The 23,343-nt window shown below is 40.9% G+C and overlaps 1 protein-coding gene across 2 annotated transcripts in view; it reads left to right on the top strand.

Annotated features, from left to right (window-relative positions):
* adgra1b (adhesion G protein-coupled receptor A1b) overlaps positions 1-23,343 on the top strand; it is a 266,720-nt gene that overhangs the window by 96,499 nt on the left and 146,878 nt on the right. For both annotated transcript variants that reach the window (XM_088086276.1, XM_042501884.2), the window contains 3 exons: positions 5,020-5,233; positions 17,267-17,431; positions 22,980-23,199. In XM_088086276.1, the coding sequence (XP_087942402.1) occupies positions 5,020-5,233; positions 17,267-17,431; positions 22,980-23,199 (599 nt within the window). The remainder of the gene's footprint in view (positions 1-5,019; positions 5,234-17,266; positions 17,432-22,979; positions 23,200-23,343) is intronic.

Here is a 23,343-nt window from a genome sequence, read left to right as displayed (position 1 = left end):
TCGGGTGCTGCCTGCAAATGAGGGGGAACGGAGGAGCGCACGAAGCGTCCTGCTAGGATCAGGTGCTTCCTGTGTTGAGGTCAGGGCAAGCGTCTGTTGGACTCATCTAGCTACGGCCGTCTGGTTCTTTAACACCGCTGGGAGGGGAGCCGCAGCGCAGACATAAAGTCCGGAGCACATGGCATATTATGCGCTGCAGGACAAGCCTCTGCTTTCTAAAGCAAGTATTTATTGCATGATGACACAGCAGTGCAACTGCCCTTTATGGGCATTTTGTCATTAAATGAAATTTCACATGCAGGCCCGTGTCTTTTAGCCTGTGGTGCGCCTCTAATGATTTAATAACATTTAATATCATGAAATAACCTGACAGTCTGTCACAGGGGTCTTTGAAGTTCAGCCACCTTTTTAGGAGTCAGTTGCTATAAGAAAGGGATAATAAAGTGACTCTAGAAACAAGTATCAGTCTGAGAAACTATGAAAAAAACAACGTCACAATCACATTTCAAAACTGAAATCTTTTGTTGTGTTAATAAACAAGGAAAGGAAATAAATCCATCAATCACCGTTCTTCTATCCAGATTTATATCCATCCATCTGTCATTTTCACCCCCAAAAAATCTTTTCCACAATAACTGTAATGCTAACTGAGAATTATGGAGCCTGGCGTGTGCCAGCATGTGAGTAATTATTGACTTTTCAGAATTCAGGGATGATTAATAAATTGATAGATTTAAAATGTTTTTACAAATTGATGAATTTCATTTACATTTAATGATGCAGCACAGCGGGAGCTTGGATTGGCCTCAGACTCGAATCACATCAAGCTCCTGTTGTCTCTGTGGAGGTTGGACATTACATTTTCAGTTGACATTACTTGTTCATGCTATGTCATGACTTCAAAGCATGTAACTGTTAACTGGGACACAATGGCAAAAAACTGAAGGTGTGGCAGGAATGAAGGCAAACCGTTAAGTAAATCAGATCATACAAAGTAAAAATGTGAAAGTCTTTAGAACAGTTTTCATTATCCTGTTTTAAAATTCAAAGACATCAATAGACAAATTCAAGACAGAACGGAGAATTAGAATTGCTGCCTGGCAAATGTATTTATAATGTGTAAGACTGCAGTTAAAAATTAGGCCTATAAATAAGCTTTTTCTTGTTTTGCAGACACACTTTTGATGAACGATGGCAGTCAGCTTTAACTACGGTAACAAATACATTACGTTTCCTGTGGCTGCTTCACAACAAGAGCCGTTTAATGTGAAGCAGACGCGGTAGGATGTTTCATTTGCATCAGCAGTAACTTAATACAGCTGTGATATGGAGTGAAGAGAGCAAACAGTAAACTGTGAGACTGATATCAATGAGACTAAATAGATTACATGCATGCAGTATGAAGGCAGGCTGAATACAGAAATAGAATCAAACTGGGCTTTGGTTTAATCAGACATTAAAAGGGGACATGTTATACTCATTTTCAGGTTCATACTTGCATTTTGGACTTCTACTGGAACATGTTTGCATGCTTTAATGGCCCAAAAACACTTGAACCTCTATCTTGAACACTCCATTTTAGCGCCTCTATCTCTGAGCACCCCTCCCGAAAGTTGACTCTGATTGGTTATTGTTTCTCCGTCTTTCGTATCATGCCGTCTCTGCACTGCATCGCCATAAAAAATATCAAATTAAAGCTTCTCAACAAAACAGGACATGTTTCAGCAAAATTAAGATCCAAAATCGAGGAGATATAAACAACATCAGCAGCCAAAATTACATATTTGTCTGATGTTAGCGTGTAGCTACATGTAGTAATGGACTTGCAGGTGGGGAATGACTATAAAAGGAGAATAGCAACACTTTCTACCATAAAATATAGATTATATAAGCTTCTAAACCAGAATATTCACAACTGAACATGTTCCAGGAGAAAAATGAACCGAAACAGGGAGAAATTAAGAATATCAGCAACCCAGATTACATATTTCCCTGATTTTAGAATGTAGCTGCATGGAGCAGTGTAGACTACGTAATGTGAACACTTGAAGTAACGTAACCGGAGAATATGAACATACAAAGAAATACATCGCAAACTAATGTCATCTTCACTTAAAAGTAAAAAAAAACATTGGCATGGGGGGCAGTATTTCCCCTTAAAATGTCGTTCTACTGCTGTGTCCATACAACCGCAATATACAGCCATCAGTCATAAATAAAGGCAACTCATGACTGACAGCAGAGCAAGAATACAGCCTCTTAAAATAAGGCTGCGATCTTATGATCTTCATGTGTGTGTAGTTAAAGGAACGTATGGATCGAACACTGTAAAAACACACACCAGGCTCCACTGAGAAAGACTGCAACTGGTAATTAGTTATCTGTATCCTAACAAAGCCCTGGTAGTCATGGTGCATCAGTGTTTGTCGCACATATTGAGCCACAGTGCTAATATACTCACGCTCGCAGATACAGGCATACATATCATTATGCCTCTGTCCCTTCCTTTCCTTCTACTACACACACACACACACACACACACAACCAATAATTGCATTTTGCTCTGGCAGTGTCCTACGGCTGAAGGCAAGCAGCCACACTCTGATCCTTGGCTCAAAGCGTTGTTTCAACAGTATCAGCATCAGCCAAGTCAACAGTCAATGGCCCCCATGCTGTTTCTGCTGTGTGCCACCCGCGGGAGATAACAAAGCCTCAGCCACTGTCGCCGAAGACTATCATAGAGTCTTAGCACTCTAACAGGGTCGGCTCGAGTAATTACACAGAGATGTCATCATGGAGGAGCCAATATTAGTGACAGATTTTTAATGTTACTCTCCAAAGCATGGCACTTTTGATTATGCACCTGTGATTATGAATTACTTATGTAGAAAATTGAGGTCAGAGCTCTGCATGTGTTAATATCCATGATTGCTTAGCGGGTTATGTATTACCATAAATACGCTGGCTGCTCTTTTCGGCTCAAAAGAAGTGTTAAGTTGTGGGCTGTAGACATTCACCTGATATGGATCTTTTAGTGTTTTTTTTTTTGGTTTTTTTTTTTCAAACCAATGCATGGAGCAATAAAAGACTTTATGACCCCCTATATCGAATTGCCTGTCAGCAGCAACATCCACAATTGATTGGTATACAAGCGAAGGCAAAGCGCTTGCTTACGCTGCTCTTTGGAGCACGTCCAAGGAAATGTCTTGTATGAACAAACCAAAGGAATTCCCGAGGTGGTAGAGGGAGCTGGCAAAGCACATGGCTAATCCTGGATCAAAAAAAAAAAGATACATGGCCAGTACAGTGCTCACCAAGCCAGGAAACACTGGCTCATCATGATTAGGAACATTGTCTTGTATGTTCTGTATCCGCGGTATGATTAGATCAATCATAGCCTGAGGGATTTTCAATCAAAATCAAACCCCCTTTTTATATTCTGGCACTGAGCTAAACACTCTCTCCTGTTTTCTAATCTCATTCTTATCACTATTCTCTGGCCCAAAAAAAAAAAAGGCTTGAGGACTTAGCCAGCTGCTAGGTAAATAATCCTATCACTGGTGTTGCGGCAGGTTTCCATTGTGAACATGTAAGGAGTCAAGGAGAGTCCAGGGCAGCGCTCAAGGCTGTTCTTCTTTATCAGCTGCTGTTCATCTCACACAGCAACAGCAACAACATGTGGTAACGACGGGGGGGAGGGGTGTGACCTTGACAGAATGTGTCTGTGCATTCGTGGGTATGTGTGTTCACAATATCTCAGGTGCATGCACATGCGTTTCTGTGTAGGTGCATGGGTTAGGGTTAACAACAACACCAAAAAATGTAATTACTGTTTTGGCCTTTGACATGCTAAACACTGTCAATGCTCATTCAGCCACAGTGGTAGAATTGATATGAATCTGACTTTCGTCCATCCATGTAAGTCTGCAATTGACATTTTAACATATTTGCTAGCTGGCAAACTTCTCCAGCAAGAGCAGCTACATGAACCCCCCTCTAGCTACAGGACTCCCTACCGTACCTGAACACCACTCCATGATCCGCCCCCTTTGCTCCTTGGCCCAGAAGCTGGAGTCCAAACAAAAATTAAGAAGTTAGCAATGAGCTATGTATGAAATATTACTTTAAAAGTGAGATGGTTAAGGTTAGGGTGAGGGTAATGGGAAGGATGCATCTTTTACTTATAAAGTGAATCATGTCTTCATGTATCATGAATTAGCCAGATCACCAGAGCTCAGTCTCTGGTCTGTTCTGGTGGAGCAAGCATAGCTCTACTTAAACACACAGCAACACCTAATGGTAGATAGATAATTACTGGACTGTGAACAGCCAGTGGCCAGCAACGGCAGTAAGAGACTGTGGGGAATAACAGCATGTTTTTCCACATCTAACTTGGTTATTTAAGGATTCATTTTGACTAAACTGGAGCTGGTGATTGTTGGAACAGTGAAGGTACTAACTAGATTAATAGCAACAGTAACGAAGATGGTTTGTGTGAGTTTTGTTTTGATTTTATCAAGTTTGAATCAGGAGTGTTGAGCTAACAAGGTTATTAAGCTGTGTCAGTCTTCTGTGCCCAAGAGAAAGATTAATTAAAAAGGTGTGTAGTTCTATTTGTCTGTTTTTTTTAAATGAAATAGGTGTGAAGATATTACTTGTCTTCACAGTTTCTGGGTTTCTATTGTGTATTAATATGTTGTAAAAGTGTGCAGCTAAGTGGTGTAAGCTCCAGCGAAATTTAAGGAATGTGTGAAGATATGAAATATTGCATAACGTCCAAACCTGGTGGCTTTGTCTTATATGACTGGTGGGTTTGGTCTGAGGGACATGTCGTGTACACGTGTATCTCAAATTTCCACCCAACACCGATCCTCTGAAACCTCGATTCTACATTTATCTTCTTCACCCAAGGATGGAAGAATGACCTCTGTCTGTCTTCCTCTGCCTTCCCTCCTTGTGAAGGGGGAAGGGAAGGTTTACAAGCTGACCTTCCTGTTTTATCCTCTCTCCGTCTTCCAGAAGGACCTCTGGAGATGCCTCTCTTCCAGCTCATCCCCTCCCAGAGGCAACTGGTTTTCCGTGGGGACCGCCTACCTCTGCAGTGCACTGCCTCCTACCTGGACCCTTCGGTGGAGCTGCGGTGGCGTCACAACGGCCACATCGTGACCACGCAAGAGGATCGGGGTGTTTACGTAGAGGAAACCCTGCTTCACGACTGCTGCCTGCTCACCAGGTACACACAGAGGAGACAGGAGGGGGAGGCAAGGAAGGAGGATGGATGGGGGGAATGTGAGCTGTGAGCTGATTAGCTGCTAACTGGCCTGTTGCACTGACACACGAGGGTGTTTTTAAGTCCAACCATGCAAGTAGAGTCAAAATACACCTGCAAATAATCTGCTGCATAAACAGTCTCATCATGTTACACAGAGAAACACGCACATGTGCACTTGCAGACAACGCAGATCAAAGATGTTCATTCATTCACACATGTTCACAGGGGTCACACACAGATGTAACATATATATAAACACAGAGAGACGTCCCTCTGTCTGTCCCTCACTCACCCATACGGGCTGTGATTTACCTTTTGTTATTGGCGCCCTTGATAAGGATCTGAAAGGACAGGACAGAATTGGCTTGGCAGCATGCCAACACCTCAGAGCAATCTGCGGCTCGTCTCTAGAGGTTGGCCGACCAGCCGCTCCCCCAGCGCCAGCGCTTGCTGATCACACACTAAAGGGAACAGATGCTGAATCATAATTGCGGTGATAAAGTAGACTGGCAACGCTGGTTTTGCACATTTTTTTGATAGAAGACATTGCCGCAAGCCTCCATCCCCTTCCTGTCTTTGTTTTCTAGGTGGTCTGCGGCACGCGTGTGTGTGTGTGTGTGTGTGTGTGTGAGAGAGTGTGTGTGTGTGTGTGTGTGTGTGTGTGTGTGTGTGTGTGTGTGTGTGTGTGTGTTACAGTAAGTGCATTTGACGTAATGCTGTGGCAACAGGGCTCAGATGCAGGAGCACATTGCTGTTGATTAGTTTAACTGCTGCCTGCTCTTACTCGGCCGCTCTAACATAAATATTGATGGAGTGCTGACAGAAATATGTATCCCTGTGTCAACAGGGCCAGGACGCCTCTTGTTGTGTGGTTTATTTGGCAACAAGAATGCCAGCTACTTTTCCGCTCCATTTCTGGGAAGGTGTACCATTCCCCTGACTAAAAAAAATGCTACAAATATCAATATTTTTTTCTTTTCATTATGTACCAGCTCTCTGTTTGACATTCTCAGTGATCCCTGTGGTGAAAGCGCTGCCTTGAATAATTGGATTACAGCGAAGAGAGAGAACTTTTAGTGAGCTTTCAGTGTCTCAGCAGTGATGTTTCTTGGCATGGACTTTTTATTGAGGCATTAATCAATAAGGGTCAATGTAATACTGTGTCATTCTCTAGTCATTGCTTGCCATTATCAACAGCTGTGAGACTCAAGTACTATACTTAAAGAGGAACACTACCTAAATGTAGAATCTCAATATGTTCATCCCACGGCCTTGGAAAGTTCAAGCAATATACTGTATGTGAATATGAGCTGCTCTCTCTCAAACCTAGAAACCAGAGAAGTGAGTCTCAAACTTGTACCCTCATTGGGTATTAAAGCCAGGAGCTGCTCCACAGACAATGGCTGGGAGCCTGATTTTGTGGACCCACAGAATAACTTTTTTCTCTTGTATACCCAAATGAGCTTCTTTCTATTGTGGTGTTCCTCGGTTGTTAAACATAAAAAGTTCTTAAATACTCAGAACTTTCCTCTGGCTGCTCTCAATGTCATCGAGAACAGCTTTCACCAATCAGTCTGTGGAGCAGCTCCGGACTTTATACCCTATGACATCAAAAATTTGAATTTTAGCACTCTATTTTGGGGATTTTGGAGAGAGTTGTTGATGTTTACTCATATTTTTGCCCTTAGGCCATAGGAGTGAAATGTTTAAGAGGCCCCCTTTAAGAACAATTCTTATTTTCTTGATTTTTTTCAACTTTATGCAACTTTATACTTAATAGCCTAATTGCATTTTAAAGACAAATATTGCACTTCAAAGACAAATATTGCACTTTTTAATTGCCGTTTTATTTGACAGCTTTATTAGCTAGTTATTCACAGATTTAAATTGTGCATAAAAACATAATCAGCTTAGTAAATATGATGCATGTGATGAGTCACACCTAGAGGCAAACACTGCCTATCTCCACCACTCTACAACAACAGCTGCTCATAGGTCTAAGCAGCATTAATATAACCTAAATGGCATTACATAACAACTTAATTAATATAATACACATGTTTTGAATAATATAACACTGTAAAAGATACTTTCCTGAGTTAAGGTTTAGTTGATTATACATATTGCAGCGTTTCACGCCATGTTAAAGCTGCCGTTAATAAAGGCATGTAGAGATCTCAATAATCTCTGACTGGTACCTTCAGTGTTGGAGTCAAACACATTGTAGCATGGGGTGAAATCAAAGCAGAGACTTTCACAAACAAAATTATTGAATATTGATCCTTTAAATGATGCTTTATGTATTGATACCATTTTCAACAGCAATTACAGCAACAGTAGAGTGAGATTTACGTCTGAAATTACTGTTTTCACACTCAAAAGTCCATCAGAGAGAAGATGAATCCTCATTGTTGATCATTATAAGGACTCCTTATGTAACTGACCCTCTGTGTTTTCTGTGTACTGACTGGTGACGTATGTGGGCTCCTGTCCCAGCTGTCTGCTCCTTCAGCCCCATCAGCACAGACTCTACAGGTCCCCGTCTCTCCCCCCATTCAAAAATGAGTCTCCCAGAATTTTGACTCTACTTTTCCAGCTCGGTGTCCCGACGGACATGATGAATTTCTCATTGCTCACATTCTGATTAGGGCTCCGCTCGCAATTACCCACCGCTCTCCTTTTGTATGCACAAATAATGCAATTCTCTCCCCCCAAGTGGAACCCATTCGGGTCATGTTGCTCTTGGCACCAAAAATGTCTCCCTCCTGCAGAAAACCTGCGAGGAGCAGACATCATTTCCATAACTGATGAGTTTGTAACAGAGCTGGATCCAACAAAAACAATCTGCCGTGACTGGGCTGAACTTCACCCTTCGCCCTGAGCTCCATCTGAAATTGCAGCGTTGAGAGAGACGTGTGGGGGACATTAAACTCCTGTGATTTCACTGGTCCGGCACTCGTTAAGATTAAAAAAAAACAAAAAAAACTTAACTAATGCTCTGACCTCTGACATGCCAGACGCTGTCAGTGCTCGTTTAGCCACGGCGGACAATATATTAGTCATTACGGCCCATGTTCATGTCGTTCACCTTGGATAAATGTCCTCTGAGTCAGTCAGCCTTGCCCTGCATGCCCCATCAGAGGGGAAAGACTGAATACACAGGATTTAGCGTGTGGCTTAAAGCCCTCGTCTGGATTTGTCGCACAGTGTTGCAGCAATGCGAGCGGAGATGCCAAAGCCTCAGTGAAGTGACCTCTTTGAAGGTGAACCCAAAATGTTTTGCGGCTGTTTTCTCAGCTAAATTCTGCTTATCCCGCTTTGGGCTGCATCGGGCAAACGGCCAGCGTAGACATTCAAAACATCACACGCTCACTCAAACGGGCATCATGTTATGAAATATGCTTTGTGGGTTTTTTTTGTAGTTTTTGTGTTTTATTATTGTATCTTTCAGCTCCCTCCCACTCTCACTCTGTGCCGTGTCATTATAGCCTCTTATTCACTGGCGCAGGTGGGCCGATAAGCTGATCCGTTTACATTGCTCACAGTGAGCAGCGGCAAAGAACCAGGCCCCATGAGGCCCGGTGGTTCTGCGATGTGGGCCAGACTCCTGCTGAGTAATGGTGTCAAGCCAAACTCCAAGTATTAGCGATGCTAGCGGCAGCAGTGGGACCAGCCTGTGATTCATGTTTCATTAATCAAACATTTTAGAGCCCTGTAGCTAGCTACGGCAGACACTTTGGATGTATCTTACTTAATCCTCTCCATTTTTAATCAGGCTAATCTTGCACAAAATGAAGAACCTGGTTCGGAAATATTACTGAGGGCAAAGGAAAAAAAGGAAAATGTATCTCTCTGCCTCTTTCCTGCTGTCTCTGCTGGTGTTCTCCTCAAAGCTCTTTCTGTTTTCTTCTTTCTTTTTCTATAAAAGTCTCTGCTCCTGCTTACAAACATTATTTCTTCAAATTTACCTCTCTCTTACATTTCTCTCCACTGTCAATGTGCTGTCATTAAATCCCCAATTCTGTTGCACTTATTATTTTTCCCTCATTTTCCATCTTGAATTTACTCTGTTTACAAGCTTTTTTGGTTCTTAGGAGACTAAGTGAAATAATGACCACATATAGAAAATTTTGATTTCTGGGTTTATTACTTTACTGCTCACCTGTTTATGTCAATAAACTCAAAAAAAGCTCTTTTTTTACACTGAATGTGGTTTGAAAAGGATAAAGCAACATGATGATTCACAGTCTACATTATATCCTCGATAGCTGATACCAGTGTCGATTTTCTTTATTTGTTCCCCCTTTAGGGAAAGGCAAACAAATAAATTGACATTATAAAAAAATAACTGAACTGTTTCAAAGTAATTAAGTCCTTCATTACACTATTTTTAAATAAACACAATTTCAATCAAACAAACTTCAAAATAACCCTTTATATCTTTATCATTAAAAAAACTCCCCCATAATCCTTTTTAATAGGGTTGCACAATAATATCGCCATGCCATCGGTTTGGCAGAAGTTGGCTTTAAAATGAAATATCAAAATCAACATGATGAGTTTTTCCAATATCACAAACCAGTATATTTTTTTATTGACAAAGTGAAGATGTACAAAAGTTTTTTTTTTTTATTATGCACAAAGAATGAATAATACAGATATTGAAAAGCATTGTATTTTATGTCTCCATCTGACGGTTGGTCATCATGATCAGAGTGTGCATAATATGATGTTAATTCCACTACAGAAGAGACTTGATGATCACATAAATTGTGGGGGGAAAGTGTATGTATATATTGATATTGGTATCAGTTACTGGCCAGATGAGTTGTTTTATATCGGATATTGGCAAAAAATCCAATCCAATTGTGTATCCCTACTTTAACTGTTCAAAATATACCATAGTTCCCTTTTTGACACGGAATTTATGTTGTGAAAGCATCAACAAATTATTCTTTCAAATAGCTTTTATTATTTTATTTTCTCACCAAAAACTGCATTGTGCAAGAAGACATTTGAACACATCATGAAAACATCAGAATTATCTTCACGTAATACTCGTTTTTCACTGAATAGAGTTTGAATGCATCATAAAGGAACTCAGTGCAACATCTATCAGCTGTTAGTTGCCACCACGGCTGCTAGCGGCTAATATTAATTAGCTCTCCTGCCATTTTACGCATGGATTTGTTGTAATTATCATTATCAGGGAAACAATAAGGTGCATTCTCCGACGCAGTGATAGTGAGTTTACTGCATACTTAAATCCCAAAGGCATTACAGAGAAGATCTATTATTTACATGACGTTAGCAAAAGTGGAATTTTTGTGTTAGTGCGACTAAAACTGGACTTTTAAAACACGTCAACATGTGAGTCCAACTGAAATCATAACAAGTCGAATTACTTGGAGTCGGAGTGACACACCTAGATCATGTAGTTCTTACTCTTTTATATTTATACCTGAACTGGACCTGAACTAGTGTAGGCGTTCTGCGCATGCTCCACAGTTCCTGCACTGTGCTTCGACAGCAAAAATCAAACAGCATAAATTTGTAAAAGAAAGCTGTGAAAAACAAAAGAAAAGGAAGAAGGCAAAAAAAACAATACAAAGATATCAACAAAAAGTAGTAGAGAACGTACAAAAATAAACAGCGCAGAAAAGCTATCCATGTTGTCTCACAAGCTGTGATGAAGCACAAATTCACCACCGAGCAAGCTTTGCATGAAAATGCCCCAGCTTTGGAACATTTGTCGGGTAGAGGGGACAGATTGAAAGTTTACAGTCCCCTAAGCAACATTATGTAAACAAATTGTTAAATATCAGCGTGCAAGCATAAATGTTCCTAATGAGTCCTCGGGGAGCTGCTCCACAATGGCGCAGTGTTAGTGTGGATGTAGGTCAGTGCTTTGTGTATGGTTTATGTGTGCCCCTGCCCTACTGCTTTTCACATACCTGAGCCATTTCTTCATATGTTTGTTATGTGAGGATGACCTTTTTTTTTCTGTAAACTGGACCGGCTGTTGGATGGTTTCCTCTGCTCTCCTTGTTTTGTCTGGGTGCAGCAGTTCAGCGGGGACGTTTGGGATCAGGCTGCAGCAGATTTTGCCTTCACTAGTGAAGTTCTTGTTTGGGAGGCAGGCGGTGGGAGACAGGGAGGGAGGAGCAAAGGGAGAGGAGTGGTGGGCAATGTGTTTGTGTGTGTGTGTGTGTGTTGGGTTGGGGGGGTATTTCCCTGTGTATTTCCCAGCATTCAGACAGTTGGCCCATGTTCAGCGATGATGTAACTGTCCCCTCTGCAGACTAGTCATGGTTAGAGAGGACAAGTGCAGCAGCTCTGTCACACACGCCTGCATGCATGTAATAATACTGTTGCAATACACATGCCAAGCACACCATCATCATCATCATCATCATCATCATCATCATCATCATCCATAAAAATTCACATTAATTTGTTTTACTTTATGTATTGTACAAGGACACCCATTGTTCCATTCATTCAATTATTATGTAAACATTCACCAGATGCTTTTGAATACAAACATTTGTGCTTTAATTTAACATTGGTATTAATCCCAGAACCTTTTCGACACACCTGGGGAACTTTGTTAGCTTGGAGTGAAGTCAGAGTTCATTAACAAGTGTGCCATTTAAATGTATGCCCACATCCAGCGTCTGAAATTAGCTCACAGATCACATTTTTAGGCCATGTAACCAGTTATCTGTAGTGGAATACATTTTAGAAGTATCCCACCAACGATGTGCATATGTGGGAAGTTGAAAAATCTATTTCATGTATCATATGCTGGAGATGATTCAAAAGTTCAACTAACAAAACAAAACACTACAATTCCTTTAAGTCAAAAAAGATGATAATATTGAATACTCACAAGAGCAGTCAGAAGGCGGACATGCAAAAACAGATAACACTTAACTTTGATAAACCTTTGGTCCAACAGGTAAGTTAAAGAGAAAATATTAAAAAAATCAACAAAAAAAAATGACACAGCGTATGTCTTTAAAAACAAGCAACACAGATAAATACTATACTGCAGTAAATGCTCACACATAAAGTTCAATCTTTTGTGACAGGATATATGAGCCATGAGGCCTTTTTATATTAACCCTAGCACCCCAGTCTAACAACACTAACAGCACTGCCGGGAGTAAACAAAACACTGCATGAGCTTATTACTGTAGCATGTCTCAGGTGGCCTGTCCCCGCTGGTCTAAACATGTCTCTCGATGTCTACCCTCACCTGCTTATTTTCACTAGTTTCTGGAAAACCGACGAGTTAGGTCATTTAATTCTGAAGCATTTGTAGTTTGAGGCTGTGTTATCAATGTAAAGCTAGAATATATGGCTGTGACTCAGAGGTAGAGCGGGTCGCCCTCTAATCGAGAGGTCAGCAGATCCCCGGCTCCCCCGGGCATCATGTCAAAGATACAACACAATGAACCCCAAATAACTCCCAATGCTGCGTCGTCGGAGTGCGTGTGAATGGTCACAGTGTAGCAGGTGGCACTATGTACAGTAGCCTCTGCCACCAGTGTGTGAATGGGTGAATGTGACATGTAGAGTAAAAGCACTGAGTGGTCAAAAGACTAGAAAAGTGCTGTATATGTGCAGTCCATTTACCATTTAGAATAGTGTACTCAGAAGTAGAGTTTTTGTTCATTTCTGGTTTTTCTATGAGTGGATCCTATTCCTGTTTTTTGTTGTTTTTTTCCTGAGTGTGTCCCAGCTTTGGCAGGATTCGATCTTAGCACCGTTGTCTCACAGCAAGAGGGAGTGTGTGTGGGGTTTGCATGTTAGCGTGCATTTTCTCCGGGTTCTTTGGCTACATCCCACAATTAAAAGACATGCAGATTAGATTTTGGTGACTTGAAATTGCCCAAAGGTGTGAAGGTGTAGGTGAGTGGCCGTCTCTATGTGTCAGCTCTGTAATACTCCTGTCCAGGGTGTACCCCGCATCTCGCCCAATGACAGCTGGGATAAGCTGCAGCCCATGCACTCCCATGAAGATAGACACTCACTTGCATTGTCACTGCCAATAGTTACAGACTAGTCCACTGATCTGCAGGTGGCGGTGATTTAGGGTGCAACAAAGCACCAGCAAAGGAAAGAAGATGGCTGATTGCAAGGACATATGGTGTAAACAAGGATTCCAAATTTTGTAGAAAAGTAATAGAAAGAAGATGCATTCAGCTTGTTGGTCATCATCACTGATACACAAAATCCACTGAGGCCAATAACACTGAACTTTTGTTTAATAATGAGAGAACACCACGTGACACTTTTAAGTAAAATGTGCAGTGTTTATTGTGAGCAGCATCAAGTCATTCATTTGATTACAGTTTATAGAAGGTTACGATGAAAAAATTAGCGATTTTAGACCAGATGATGTGGAGAATAAGAGAAACACCAGCCAGATACCGGAAATCAGATGCAATTCTGGATATCAAATGTCTGGCAATTTGTCAGCTGGGCTTTGCTAGAGCTATTGTAATCCCTAGCGGGGTTATAGCTCTATCAATCGCCACCCGAGCACCGTTTATAGAAACATTTGTTTTGATGAAAACAGATTTCCACTAATAATCCTCTGCAAATGATCTTTTTTTTGTTTGTTTTCAATCTTGTTGAGTCTGTAGAGGAACATCTTGAATGCTCAAATCCCTCAAGTTCCACTCCGCTAAATCGATAAGCAAAGTGAAAGATCTTGACTAAATATACAGTATCTGTTACAAGGACATAAACTGGTATTTTCATCCCAATTTCATTATCCTGTGTGACAATGAAAATCAGTTTCAGGGTTATTCTATGAATTACTGCCATCCGGATGTAATAGTCTTGTGCAAATAGAGTCTAATAGAGTCTGATGTGTCATCTACTGTATATTATCAGTTTAGATTAGCTTTTCAGACAGCACATGTCCTCATTGTGGTTTGTTATGTAACTGTTGCACTGCAGAGGCAGGCTGATAGCTCGACTGAGCCCAGAGGGTTTCAATTTAAAGCCCATCCACACTTTAAACTCAAATTGCGTCCTGTGGAAGAGGGAGGGTGTTGTTTTAAAGAGGGAGGGGGACATAGAGACCGAGAGAGAGAAAGTGAGTGAAAGAGGGAGAGATAATGTGTGTATGAGGCAGAATGAGCATGTGAAAGAAAGGTAACACTTAGGGACATCATCACAGTTGGAGAGTGACTCATTCCTACAGTAAGATTCCTCCAGCGTGTCAAAACTTTTTTGAAAGCTCCTGTCCAAAATATTAAATGATTGTTGCAAAAACTCTTCGAAACTACCTTAAAATGCCCAGATGTGCTTTTCAGACAACTTACAATGTACTTACATGCGAGACGCCTCATATGCATTTACAGAGAGTCACACTTGAAACACACACACACACACACACACACACACACACACACACACACACATTTGTTCTCTAGCTCACAATGTCGTCATCTCAGTCAAGCGTTCAAATCTGATTTAGGGGCCTTTTAGAAAAGCACTCAGAAAAGACAGCTTTAGTGGAACACAGAAGATGAAATCAGGACTTATTTTATTCATTTTCATAACTCGCCTACAGAAAGTCATCGCGGCAAAGTCGCAGATCCGTTCGGTACGCGCAACGTTAACAGCATTCTTTGATTCCTGCTTCTCTTCTCTCACAAAACAGACAGCGGTGGGATTTTAAGGTATACACAGGTTAGCTCTCTATTACATTTAACACCTTCTTTGTTACTTTGTATAGACTGAAAGCATTTGACTGACAGACTTCATGAAGTGTTAATTTCTTTTGTTGGTGTTCATATTTTGTTTCATATATAAACACATCAGATTCTTCATCAATCAATCACATTAGGGCTTTAAAACTGATTGTTGTATTTCGGGAAATTTCGATATGTATGTGTTATTATGGTACCTCAGGCATAAATTCACAAGGTAATTTAGGAACTCAGCGACCGCTGAAACCTTTAACACCTGGACTGACATCAATTTTCTTGTATTGCATTCGGACACGGTTTTGCAGCATTTAACCGGAGAAAAATTTGTATGGTGTCTTTCAAAAACACAGTAAAAACATAATGAGCAACTGGACAAGAAATGTCATGCAAACAGCAAAGAAATTGGTCTGAAAATAAGCTGTGAAAAAAAGAAAAGGACAAAAAAATCAAACAGACAAACAGAAAAACAGAAGAAAATTTTTATTTAAAATTGATTTAAGCCATTTCTGCTTTTGTTTTTGTGCTTATTTTTAGGTAATGTACTTAGAATTTATTAATATTGGGGTCATTTTTGTTAATTTGCTTCTTGCCCTCTTCCCATGTTTGCTCAGGTTGCAAAGGGTCAGCTACATTAGTTATTCAATTTCCACGACTGTGACCCCTATAAGGACTTAATTTACGCGCCAATGTTGATTAAAATATATTCTTATTAAAAAAGTTAGTCTACTGTATTTGGTGCTGAGGAGAATGAGACTAAAAACACACGACAAAATGAAACTTGATTGATTTTTATCAAAACATCACGATGAAAAAAACACTGACTGACTTGTAATTTTATTCCAGTATTTTACATAAAATTGCCTGAAAATTTGGTGGTCACTTGTTGAAAAATCTGTATAATTGGCCCCCTTCCATACATTTACATGGGTTGGGTTCTGCAGTTCTTTGCAATAGTCCAAACACATGGAGATCAGGTGAATCTGAAACTATAATATTTGTGTTTATGTGTTATTTCTAATGGGCCAGGGTGTTTTCCTGCCTTTCCCCCCTGTGCATGCTGGGACCGGCTCAGGCCGAAAATAGTTGTTCTAGTAATAAACATACCGAGAGAAAAACGGGTGGCGGAGAGAGAAGCAGACAAAAAGAAGGCATTTAATGTTTCGGACTAATATTTCTCTCCCATCCTCTGAGAATCGTTTTCTGGGATTACAGCTCCTCCACATCCGAGCCGCTCAGCCACTAATCATCTTTACTCTGAGAGATTGTACTTTCTTGTCCGGCGTGTCGCTTATAATTTTTAATGTCAACTGTCGTGCATTCTCGTTTGTGAATAATTGTTCCCTAAGTCGCATTTAAAAACTTTATACAGAATTGCGAGGGTATACTGTGACTTATATTAACAACACACGCAGCTTAATTGAATCACGAAAATAGGCATTAGGGGCAAAAATAGTGCACATAAAGCAAATTTGACTACAAATGAATTGTATGTAGAAATTAAACAGTTGGCATTTCTGAAGGAGGTAGTATTTCCATGGTGATAATGCTGGTTGCTAAGCAATCTCCGCCTTTTTTTCCACAAGGAGTAAAATCCTCAAGATTAGTCGCCTTGGCAAATGGCCTGCATTGGCTCTTTGTCACTGTTTCACCATCCTTTGTTTAATCAGGCATTTTCCATTGAGATAGAAATCGCTGTGACAAAGTAGGAAAGATAAGCGTGAGTAATGATCATCTTAAGTCACGGCCAACATTTTAAGCCACTGCATACTCATACAAGCACGAGGGTCTCTCAAATGGATTAGATTTTGTGAGGCGCACACATACATGCACACACATTTCCGTGGGCCCGTCCCGAGGAGGAGCATCCACTGACTGCAGAATCCTTTAGATGTCACCCTAACCTTAACCCTCCCACTGCATGACTAACTTTAATCCTTAGCCTTATCCCCACAAAATAATCCAAACCACCCCAAATTTAAGTCCAAACACAAAGATAATCCTCAGTCTACAGTTAACCCTAAACCCAGGACCAAATCCTAATCCAGCACCTTGTCCAAACCTTTTAAGGACATTTGAGGCTCATAGGAAGAAGTCCACTAACACAAACACAAGTGCGCACACACACACACACGCACGCACGCACGCACGCACGCACGCACGCACGCACGCACGCACGCACACACACACACACACACACACACACACCACACGGACACGTAGTTCTCACACTCTCAGTGAAAACGCCTCTGTTCTCCTCCTCCAGTGAGGTCATCCTTTCCAACATTGACGTGGGCATAGCTGGCATCTGGGAGTGCCTGGTGACCAGTTCCCGTGGCAACACTTCTCAGGAAATGGAGATAGTTGTCCTGGAAACATCAGCGCCGTACTGCCCCACTGAGAGAGTCACCAACAACAAGGGGGACTTCAGGTGAGTCACCTCTCAGCGGTCACATATGGACGCTCGACCACGTCGGTTCAATTCCAAACACTGACACCTCCAGCATCATGAAACAAAGAGGTCTTAAAGGAGTAGTTTGACATTTTTGGGAAGTACACTTATTGACTTTCTTGGCAAGTGTTTGTTGAAAAGACTGATAGCACTCTCATGTGTGTACATTAAATAAAACTGCTGGCAGCTTAGCAGACTGTAAACAGAGGTAAACAACTAACCTGCCCATGTCCAAAAAATCCACCTACCAGCACCCCTAAAGTTCACTCATTAATGTAATATATCGCTTATTCAATTTTTACAAAAACCAAACTATACAACTGGTTTAGGGGGGTTTATTTTTTTTTAGCACTGCAGCCTGCTAAGAAATGTGGCATGCTCTGTCAAAATCAGTCAACGGCTCTTGGTTTTTGGTCAATTTGGGGTTTTGTTTTTATTTTGAATTAACAAAAGCTTTGCTCTCATGAAACTGTTTTTGCCAAGCTCAGATGATAAATACAGTTTTGAAGCTTGAAATTGTGCAGAGCTAGGAGCAAATACTTTACAAAAGCAAAAAGCACTCGGGTCAGGTCAGGTGCACTGAAACTTTAAAACCCATCAGCTCCCCACCAGCGACTCACTGAAGCTAGTTCTAAGAGGCTTAACATCAAAATCTGAATTTCATGTTAAACTTTTGTCAAAATGCACGTCCTACACATCATAAGCTCGGTTAGATTCTCTACAGTTCAGCTGTCATTCCAATTTACAAAAACCATGAGCACCAATATATCATTCATTTAGATTTACTGGTTTTGTAACAAAATAAAGACGCCTTTTTCTTGATTATCTATATTCCTTTAGTAAGTAAGGGTTCATCGATCAAAAGAATCAAAAGGGTTTTTAATAACATTGAATCCAAGTCGTGAATTTTGTCGTGTGAAGTTCAACCGAAAAAACATTCTTTTCTCGTTTACCTGCACTGTGATGTTGGGTATGCTTGTTTTTGTCAACTTTCTAGCTACAAAATAAAAGCATCTCCAGCTTTTCTGTGTATTTTCCACTCTGGGAGAGCCCCTGCAGTACAGCATGTGCTCCCAGTTTAGAAGACAAACGGGTTTGCTTTACTTTTGGCCCCTCTTCTTCAAACTTTGGAGTCCTTTTTCTCAAAATCATGGCTCAAGAACAGTCATTATGTGGTGTGATGTATTTTGCTTAATATTTGGAGTATAAAAACAATACTAAACAATACATCAGAAAGCTAAGGATTTACTCTTTCCAGCAGTGTATGAAATTGAAAATGTGTTTTAGAATCAGTGTGACTAAAAAATGATAAAGCAAGGGTCGAGTGCAACCTGTAACATGTCCTTTTTGCACACATCAATGAAAGGAGATACAATGTATTAATTGGTGAGCCGTGAACAGAAATAGACTAGCTGTTTCCCCATGTGTCCAGTCTTTGTGATCTGCTAACTGCTTCATATCGGTAGAAACATCGGTATCAATCTATCTAACTCAGAAAGAAATCAAATACGCCTATACTGCAATGATTTTCTTGCCTTAAGTTAAAAAAATAGGATGTTATAAATAAGAACATCCCCGAATCCTAAGTGTAGTTTTCATTTACCAGCCAGTTTGTGTAATTAGTGGTAATGGACAGTAATAGCTGGTTTTCAAAGCTGATACCAGGAGGTCTCCAGCAAAATAAGGCAAGAGTTTAACCTCACTATAATTTAAGTCACCAGTTCCAATCACACAGTCTACTGTATAAAATTAATACTGTAATCAGTGCGCTCGCTCTCTGCTATTATCTCTACATGTTCAGTGCAGTTGAGGTACTTAAGTCTGTTTCCTGCCGCTGTCGTGCTGCTTTCTGTTCCACCTGTCAAGAAATCTGCCACACCTGGTCTGCCTCGCACCAGATGTGGCTCATTAACTCAAAGACCAGAAATGAGTGTGTAGTGGTTCACACTAGGAATTATTTTCCAGAAACCAAGTTTTTTCGGGTTTTTGTACTTTTAGCATACATCAGGTGTATGCTAAATCAGTATCAAAATAGAGGATGTCCTAGAAGCATCCTAAAATCCTACAGACTTGGCAAAATCCAAGGAATTTCCTTGGTTTTGTACGTTTAGTATACATAAGGTGCCAGGGTGCATATAACAGCATCAAAATAGAGCTTATTTAACAAAAGAAAGTTCCAGTGCAGGATCCCCTGAAACCAGGATGTCTTAAATCATAGAAACATGGTAAATCCTAGACATTTCCTGAAATACTAAAAATATCCTGGAGTCCTGGAAATGTGCTAAAATCCTAGAAATTTAAAAAAAAATCCTGGAAATGTTATGAAATCCTTGAAATCTCCAAAAATCCCAAAATCTGGCTAAAACCGAGAAATGTCCTAAAATCCTAGAAACATTCAAAAATCTTAGAAAAGTTCTGAAATCCTAGAAATGTTGTAAAATGCTAGAAACTTGCTTAAATCTACAAATCCTAGAAATTTCCTAAAATCCTTGAAATGTCCTGAAATCCTCAAAACATCCTAAAATCCTAAAAAACTGCTAAAATCTACAAAATGTCATAAAATCTGAGAAATGTTGTAAGTACTAGAAACATCCTAAATCCATGAAATCCTAGAAATATCCTGAAATCCTACAAACATGTATCGGGCTGCTGGGACTGGCCCCTGGCCTCTTGTTGTTTTGCAAAGTGGCCCCCAAGCAAAGCAAGTTAAGTATATCTGCAGTGAAGCCCAGACATATATTGAATAATAATTAGATATGTGATATGAAAACTCCCACCAACATTATGGCTCAGTATAGCACAGCTTTACAGCAGGACTATAAAAAAACAGGAGCAGTTGTTCCCATGACTCAAGTTTCACATAAAGAGGGGAACAAAAACCACACATCTTCCTGCCCTCCATCCATCCTCCTCTTTTCTGTCCTCCACTTCTTGTGACCACCTTAAAACCTTGTGGTTGTACACACACACTCTCTTGCTCCACCTCTCCTCCCCCGCAGGCGTGCTGCTGTCGTGTACGCTCCTTTGTAGCCGCTGTACTTTACAGCCCCCTTCCAGTGCAGCGAGCAGCGAGGCTTTGTTTCTGCCGGAGCATTGGAGTAATGGGCTGGAAAATGAGCCCCCTATTTTGTTGGGGGCGAAATTAACGCCATTTATTACTAAGTAGCTGCTGCCGCTGCGACAACATGGATGGAGACAGGGGAGAAAAAAATGAGGATGGGGGTGGGGAGCGGCAGCATGGCAGGTCTCTAACAGATTACCTGCCTCATGAGTGCGCTGCTCCTTTATTTTCATTGAGTTGAAGTCAAAAGTGTTAACATATTAAGCATTACTTCAGCTACTTTTGTGCGGCAGGATTTAAACGTTTGCTTAAGGAGAAAGTGTCAAAACACAAGATGCATGTTTTCTCCCCTGATTGTAGACAAATTGATCAGTATGTGTGTGCACAAACAACTCTTTCCTCAGGCTGCACAGAAATAAGACCTCTAATCTGCAAGAGAGCCAAGAAACAAAACCTGGAGGGTTTTTATTATCTTGGAAAATGGAGGCTAAAGTCGTGGACTCTGAATGTTTGGCTGACTTTTTACACTCAAACGAGCTTTATTTTATTGAAACACTAACAGGCATTACCCAGAAAATGAAAAATTCCCATTTCCCGTAAAATCACCCCAGCCCCTATCACAGGTTGGTCAGTAGAGCAGCTCGTGGACTTGGCTCTTGACGACATTATTGACAAAGACTCATTTCTTGCTTGAGAGGAGACTTGCTGAACTTTGCATGGCCATATGAACAACACTTGTAATTAGTCTTTTAGGCTGGATTTCTCCCTCAGGAGGGAATGGGCAGGTTTCTTCTGCATATATACATCTCTCTCTGTTGTTTTCCATCTGTGGGAATTTAGTGTTGCACATTCATAAAATTCGGGAGTTGTGAGAGACAAATGAAAGAGTTGATGTTCAACTTTGAGCAGCAAAGGCTTAGATATCTTGACATTTATGACCTGGTATGACCCAGCCGTTTATGACTGCCTCCTAAGTTCCCAAGTCTTTCACCCTCCATGCCTCTAGTTTGTTACAAAAGCTTTCTGTTAAAAATATTAATCTTGGGGCACCCGGTAGCTCACCTGGTAGAGCTGAAGCCTCATGTACAAAGGTGGTGTCCTTATCCCATTGGCCGCTGGTTCGTCTCCAACCTGCAGCCCTTTGCTGCATCTCTTATCAAATAAAGGTAAATAAGGACCCCAAAAATAATGTTAAAAAATAAATAAGTAAAAAAAATCAAAGGCATAACCACAAAAATTAAGACAGCTAATCCAGAGACACAAAATTCAATATTAGCCCAGTCACCAGCAGAAAATGTTGGCATTGTAGGTTTCTGCAAACCGTGTAAACATGACAGTTGTATGTTTCATACGTATTTTATCAGTTTCCAAAGTAACGTATTATATGAGCTGACTTTGTCATACGGAAGTGGAAGGGATGGTGGATGGCATGGTGCTAAGGCGAGACACCTGCCAAACTGCAGAGCAATGTTTGTGACCGACAATCAACTAAACCGTTTTTTTCACTGTGTTTCCAGCGGCTTTTCAACAACCAAATGTGGGTGGTTTAAGCGTCCTGTCACTGTGTTTCCATTAAGGAAAGTGCCACGAAAAAATGGTTGTTTTACTGAGTATTCACTACATTTACTGCTGGATAGAGCAACAAAAAGCAGTCGTTTTCTTTACTGAGAAATCGCTGTGTTTCCTCCCTGGTTAATGCCAAGAAAGTTGTTGTATTTTACAGACATCACTATGTTTCCTGCTTTGATAGTTCCAGGTGTTTTTACAGAGACATCGCTGCATTTATTTTAGCAGGAATAATGCCACGAAGAGCAATTGGTTTTCACCAAGTCCTTGTTGCATTTCCTGCTAGATAGTGTCAGGGAAAGTAGTAGACATCGCTGCGTTTCCAGCGGGGATAGTGCCACTAAAAGCATTGCATAGTGCAGTTGGTTTTTGTGCCTAAACCCAACCACACGTTAACCACAGTGGTGTTAAAAATGTTAAGTTTCAACATTTCCGCTACAAAATAATGTATAATTGAAACATATTCATGTGCACTGCCAGCATTTATTCTGGTGAGTTGGTTGGCATTATACAACTGTTTTCACAGGCAGTAGTCTCCCCCCATCACAACTGAACTAATCTTGATATGTGAAAATTGGTGCCGTTCTTCTTTTAGTGCATTCTGTCGTTAAACCAGAAACACAATGTTTAGTTTGACTGCGCGCAGAGTGGAAAGACAATGCAGTAGATTAATAAAGTTAGCAGCCAAAGTTAATTAAGTCAGAAATCATCACTAAGACAACGCATTGTTTCACAATCAACTATTAGAATCTGGCAGTCTTCTGCAAAAATAATTAGAGCTAGCTGTAAATCAAATATGCAAATTAATAATTTCCTAAGTACAGGGAGTATGAAATTGCCATCTGGTGCAGTGATTGTAGATTGCTAAACTCACTCCATTGCTGATATCTCGTGTGGCAGGTGGCCAAAAACTTTAGCTGGCATCCTCGCCTTCCTGCCGTGCGCTCCCGCCACCTTTGGCTCTGCCCCCCACCCCGCTGGCAGTGCTCCTCACCCCTCCGGCCAGAAGGAGAAGAAGGCGTGGCGGAGCTGCGACCGCGCTGGGCGGTGGGCTGAGGAGGACTACACTCAGTGCCCGTATGCCAGTGAGCTGACGCGTGTGCTGCACGAGCTCACACAGGTAGAAACACACACATATTCACACATTCTGTTCCACAGTTTTCATTCCATTGTCGGAGCATCAGCTCTGATTTTGCAAGTTAATGCTCCACATGTTGACTTTTACATATTTGCCAGCCTACTCAGAGTGTTTAACAGAACTATT

The sequence above is a fragment of the Plectropomus leopardus genome, chromosome 13 (genome assembly GCF_026936395.1).
Source record: "Plectropomus leopardus strain MGB_pleo_1.0 chromosome 13, ASM2693639v1, whole genome shotgun sequence".
Classification (NCBI taxonomy): Eukaryota; Metazoa; Chordata; class Actinopteri; order Perciformes; family Serranidae; genus Plectropomus; species Plectropomus leopardus.
The sequence above is the reverse complement of the archived record's forward strand: the minus strand, read 5'-3'. Positions and strand labels throughout refer to the sequence as shown.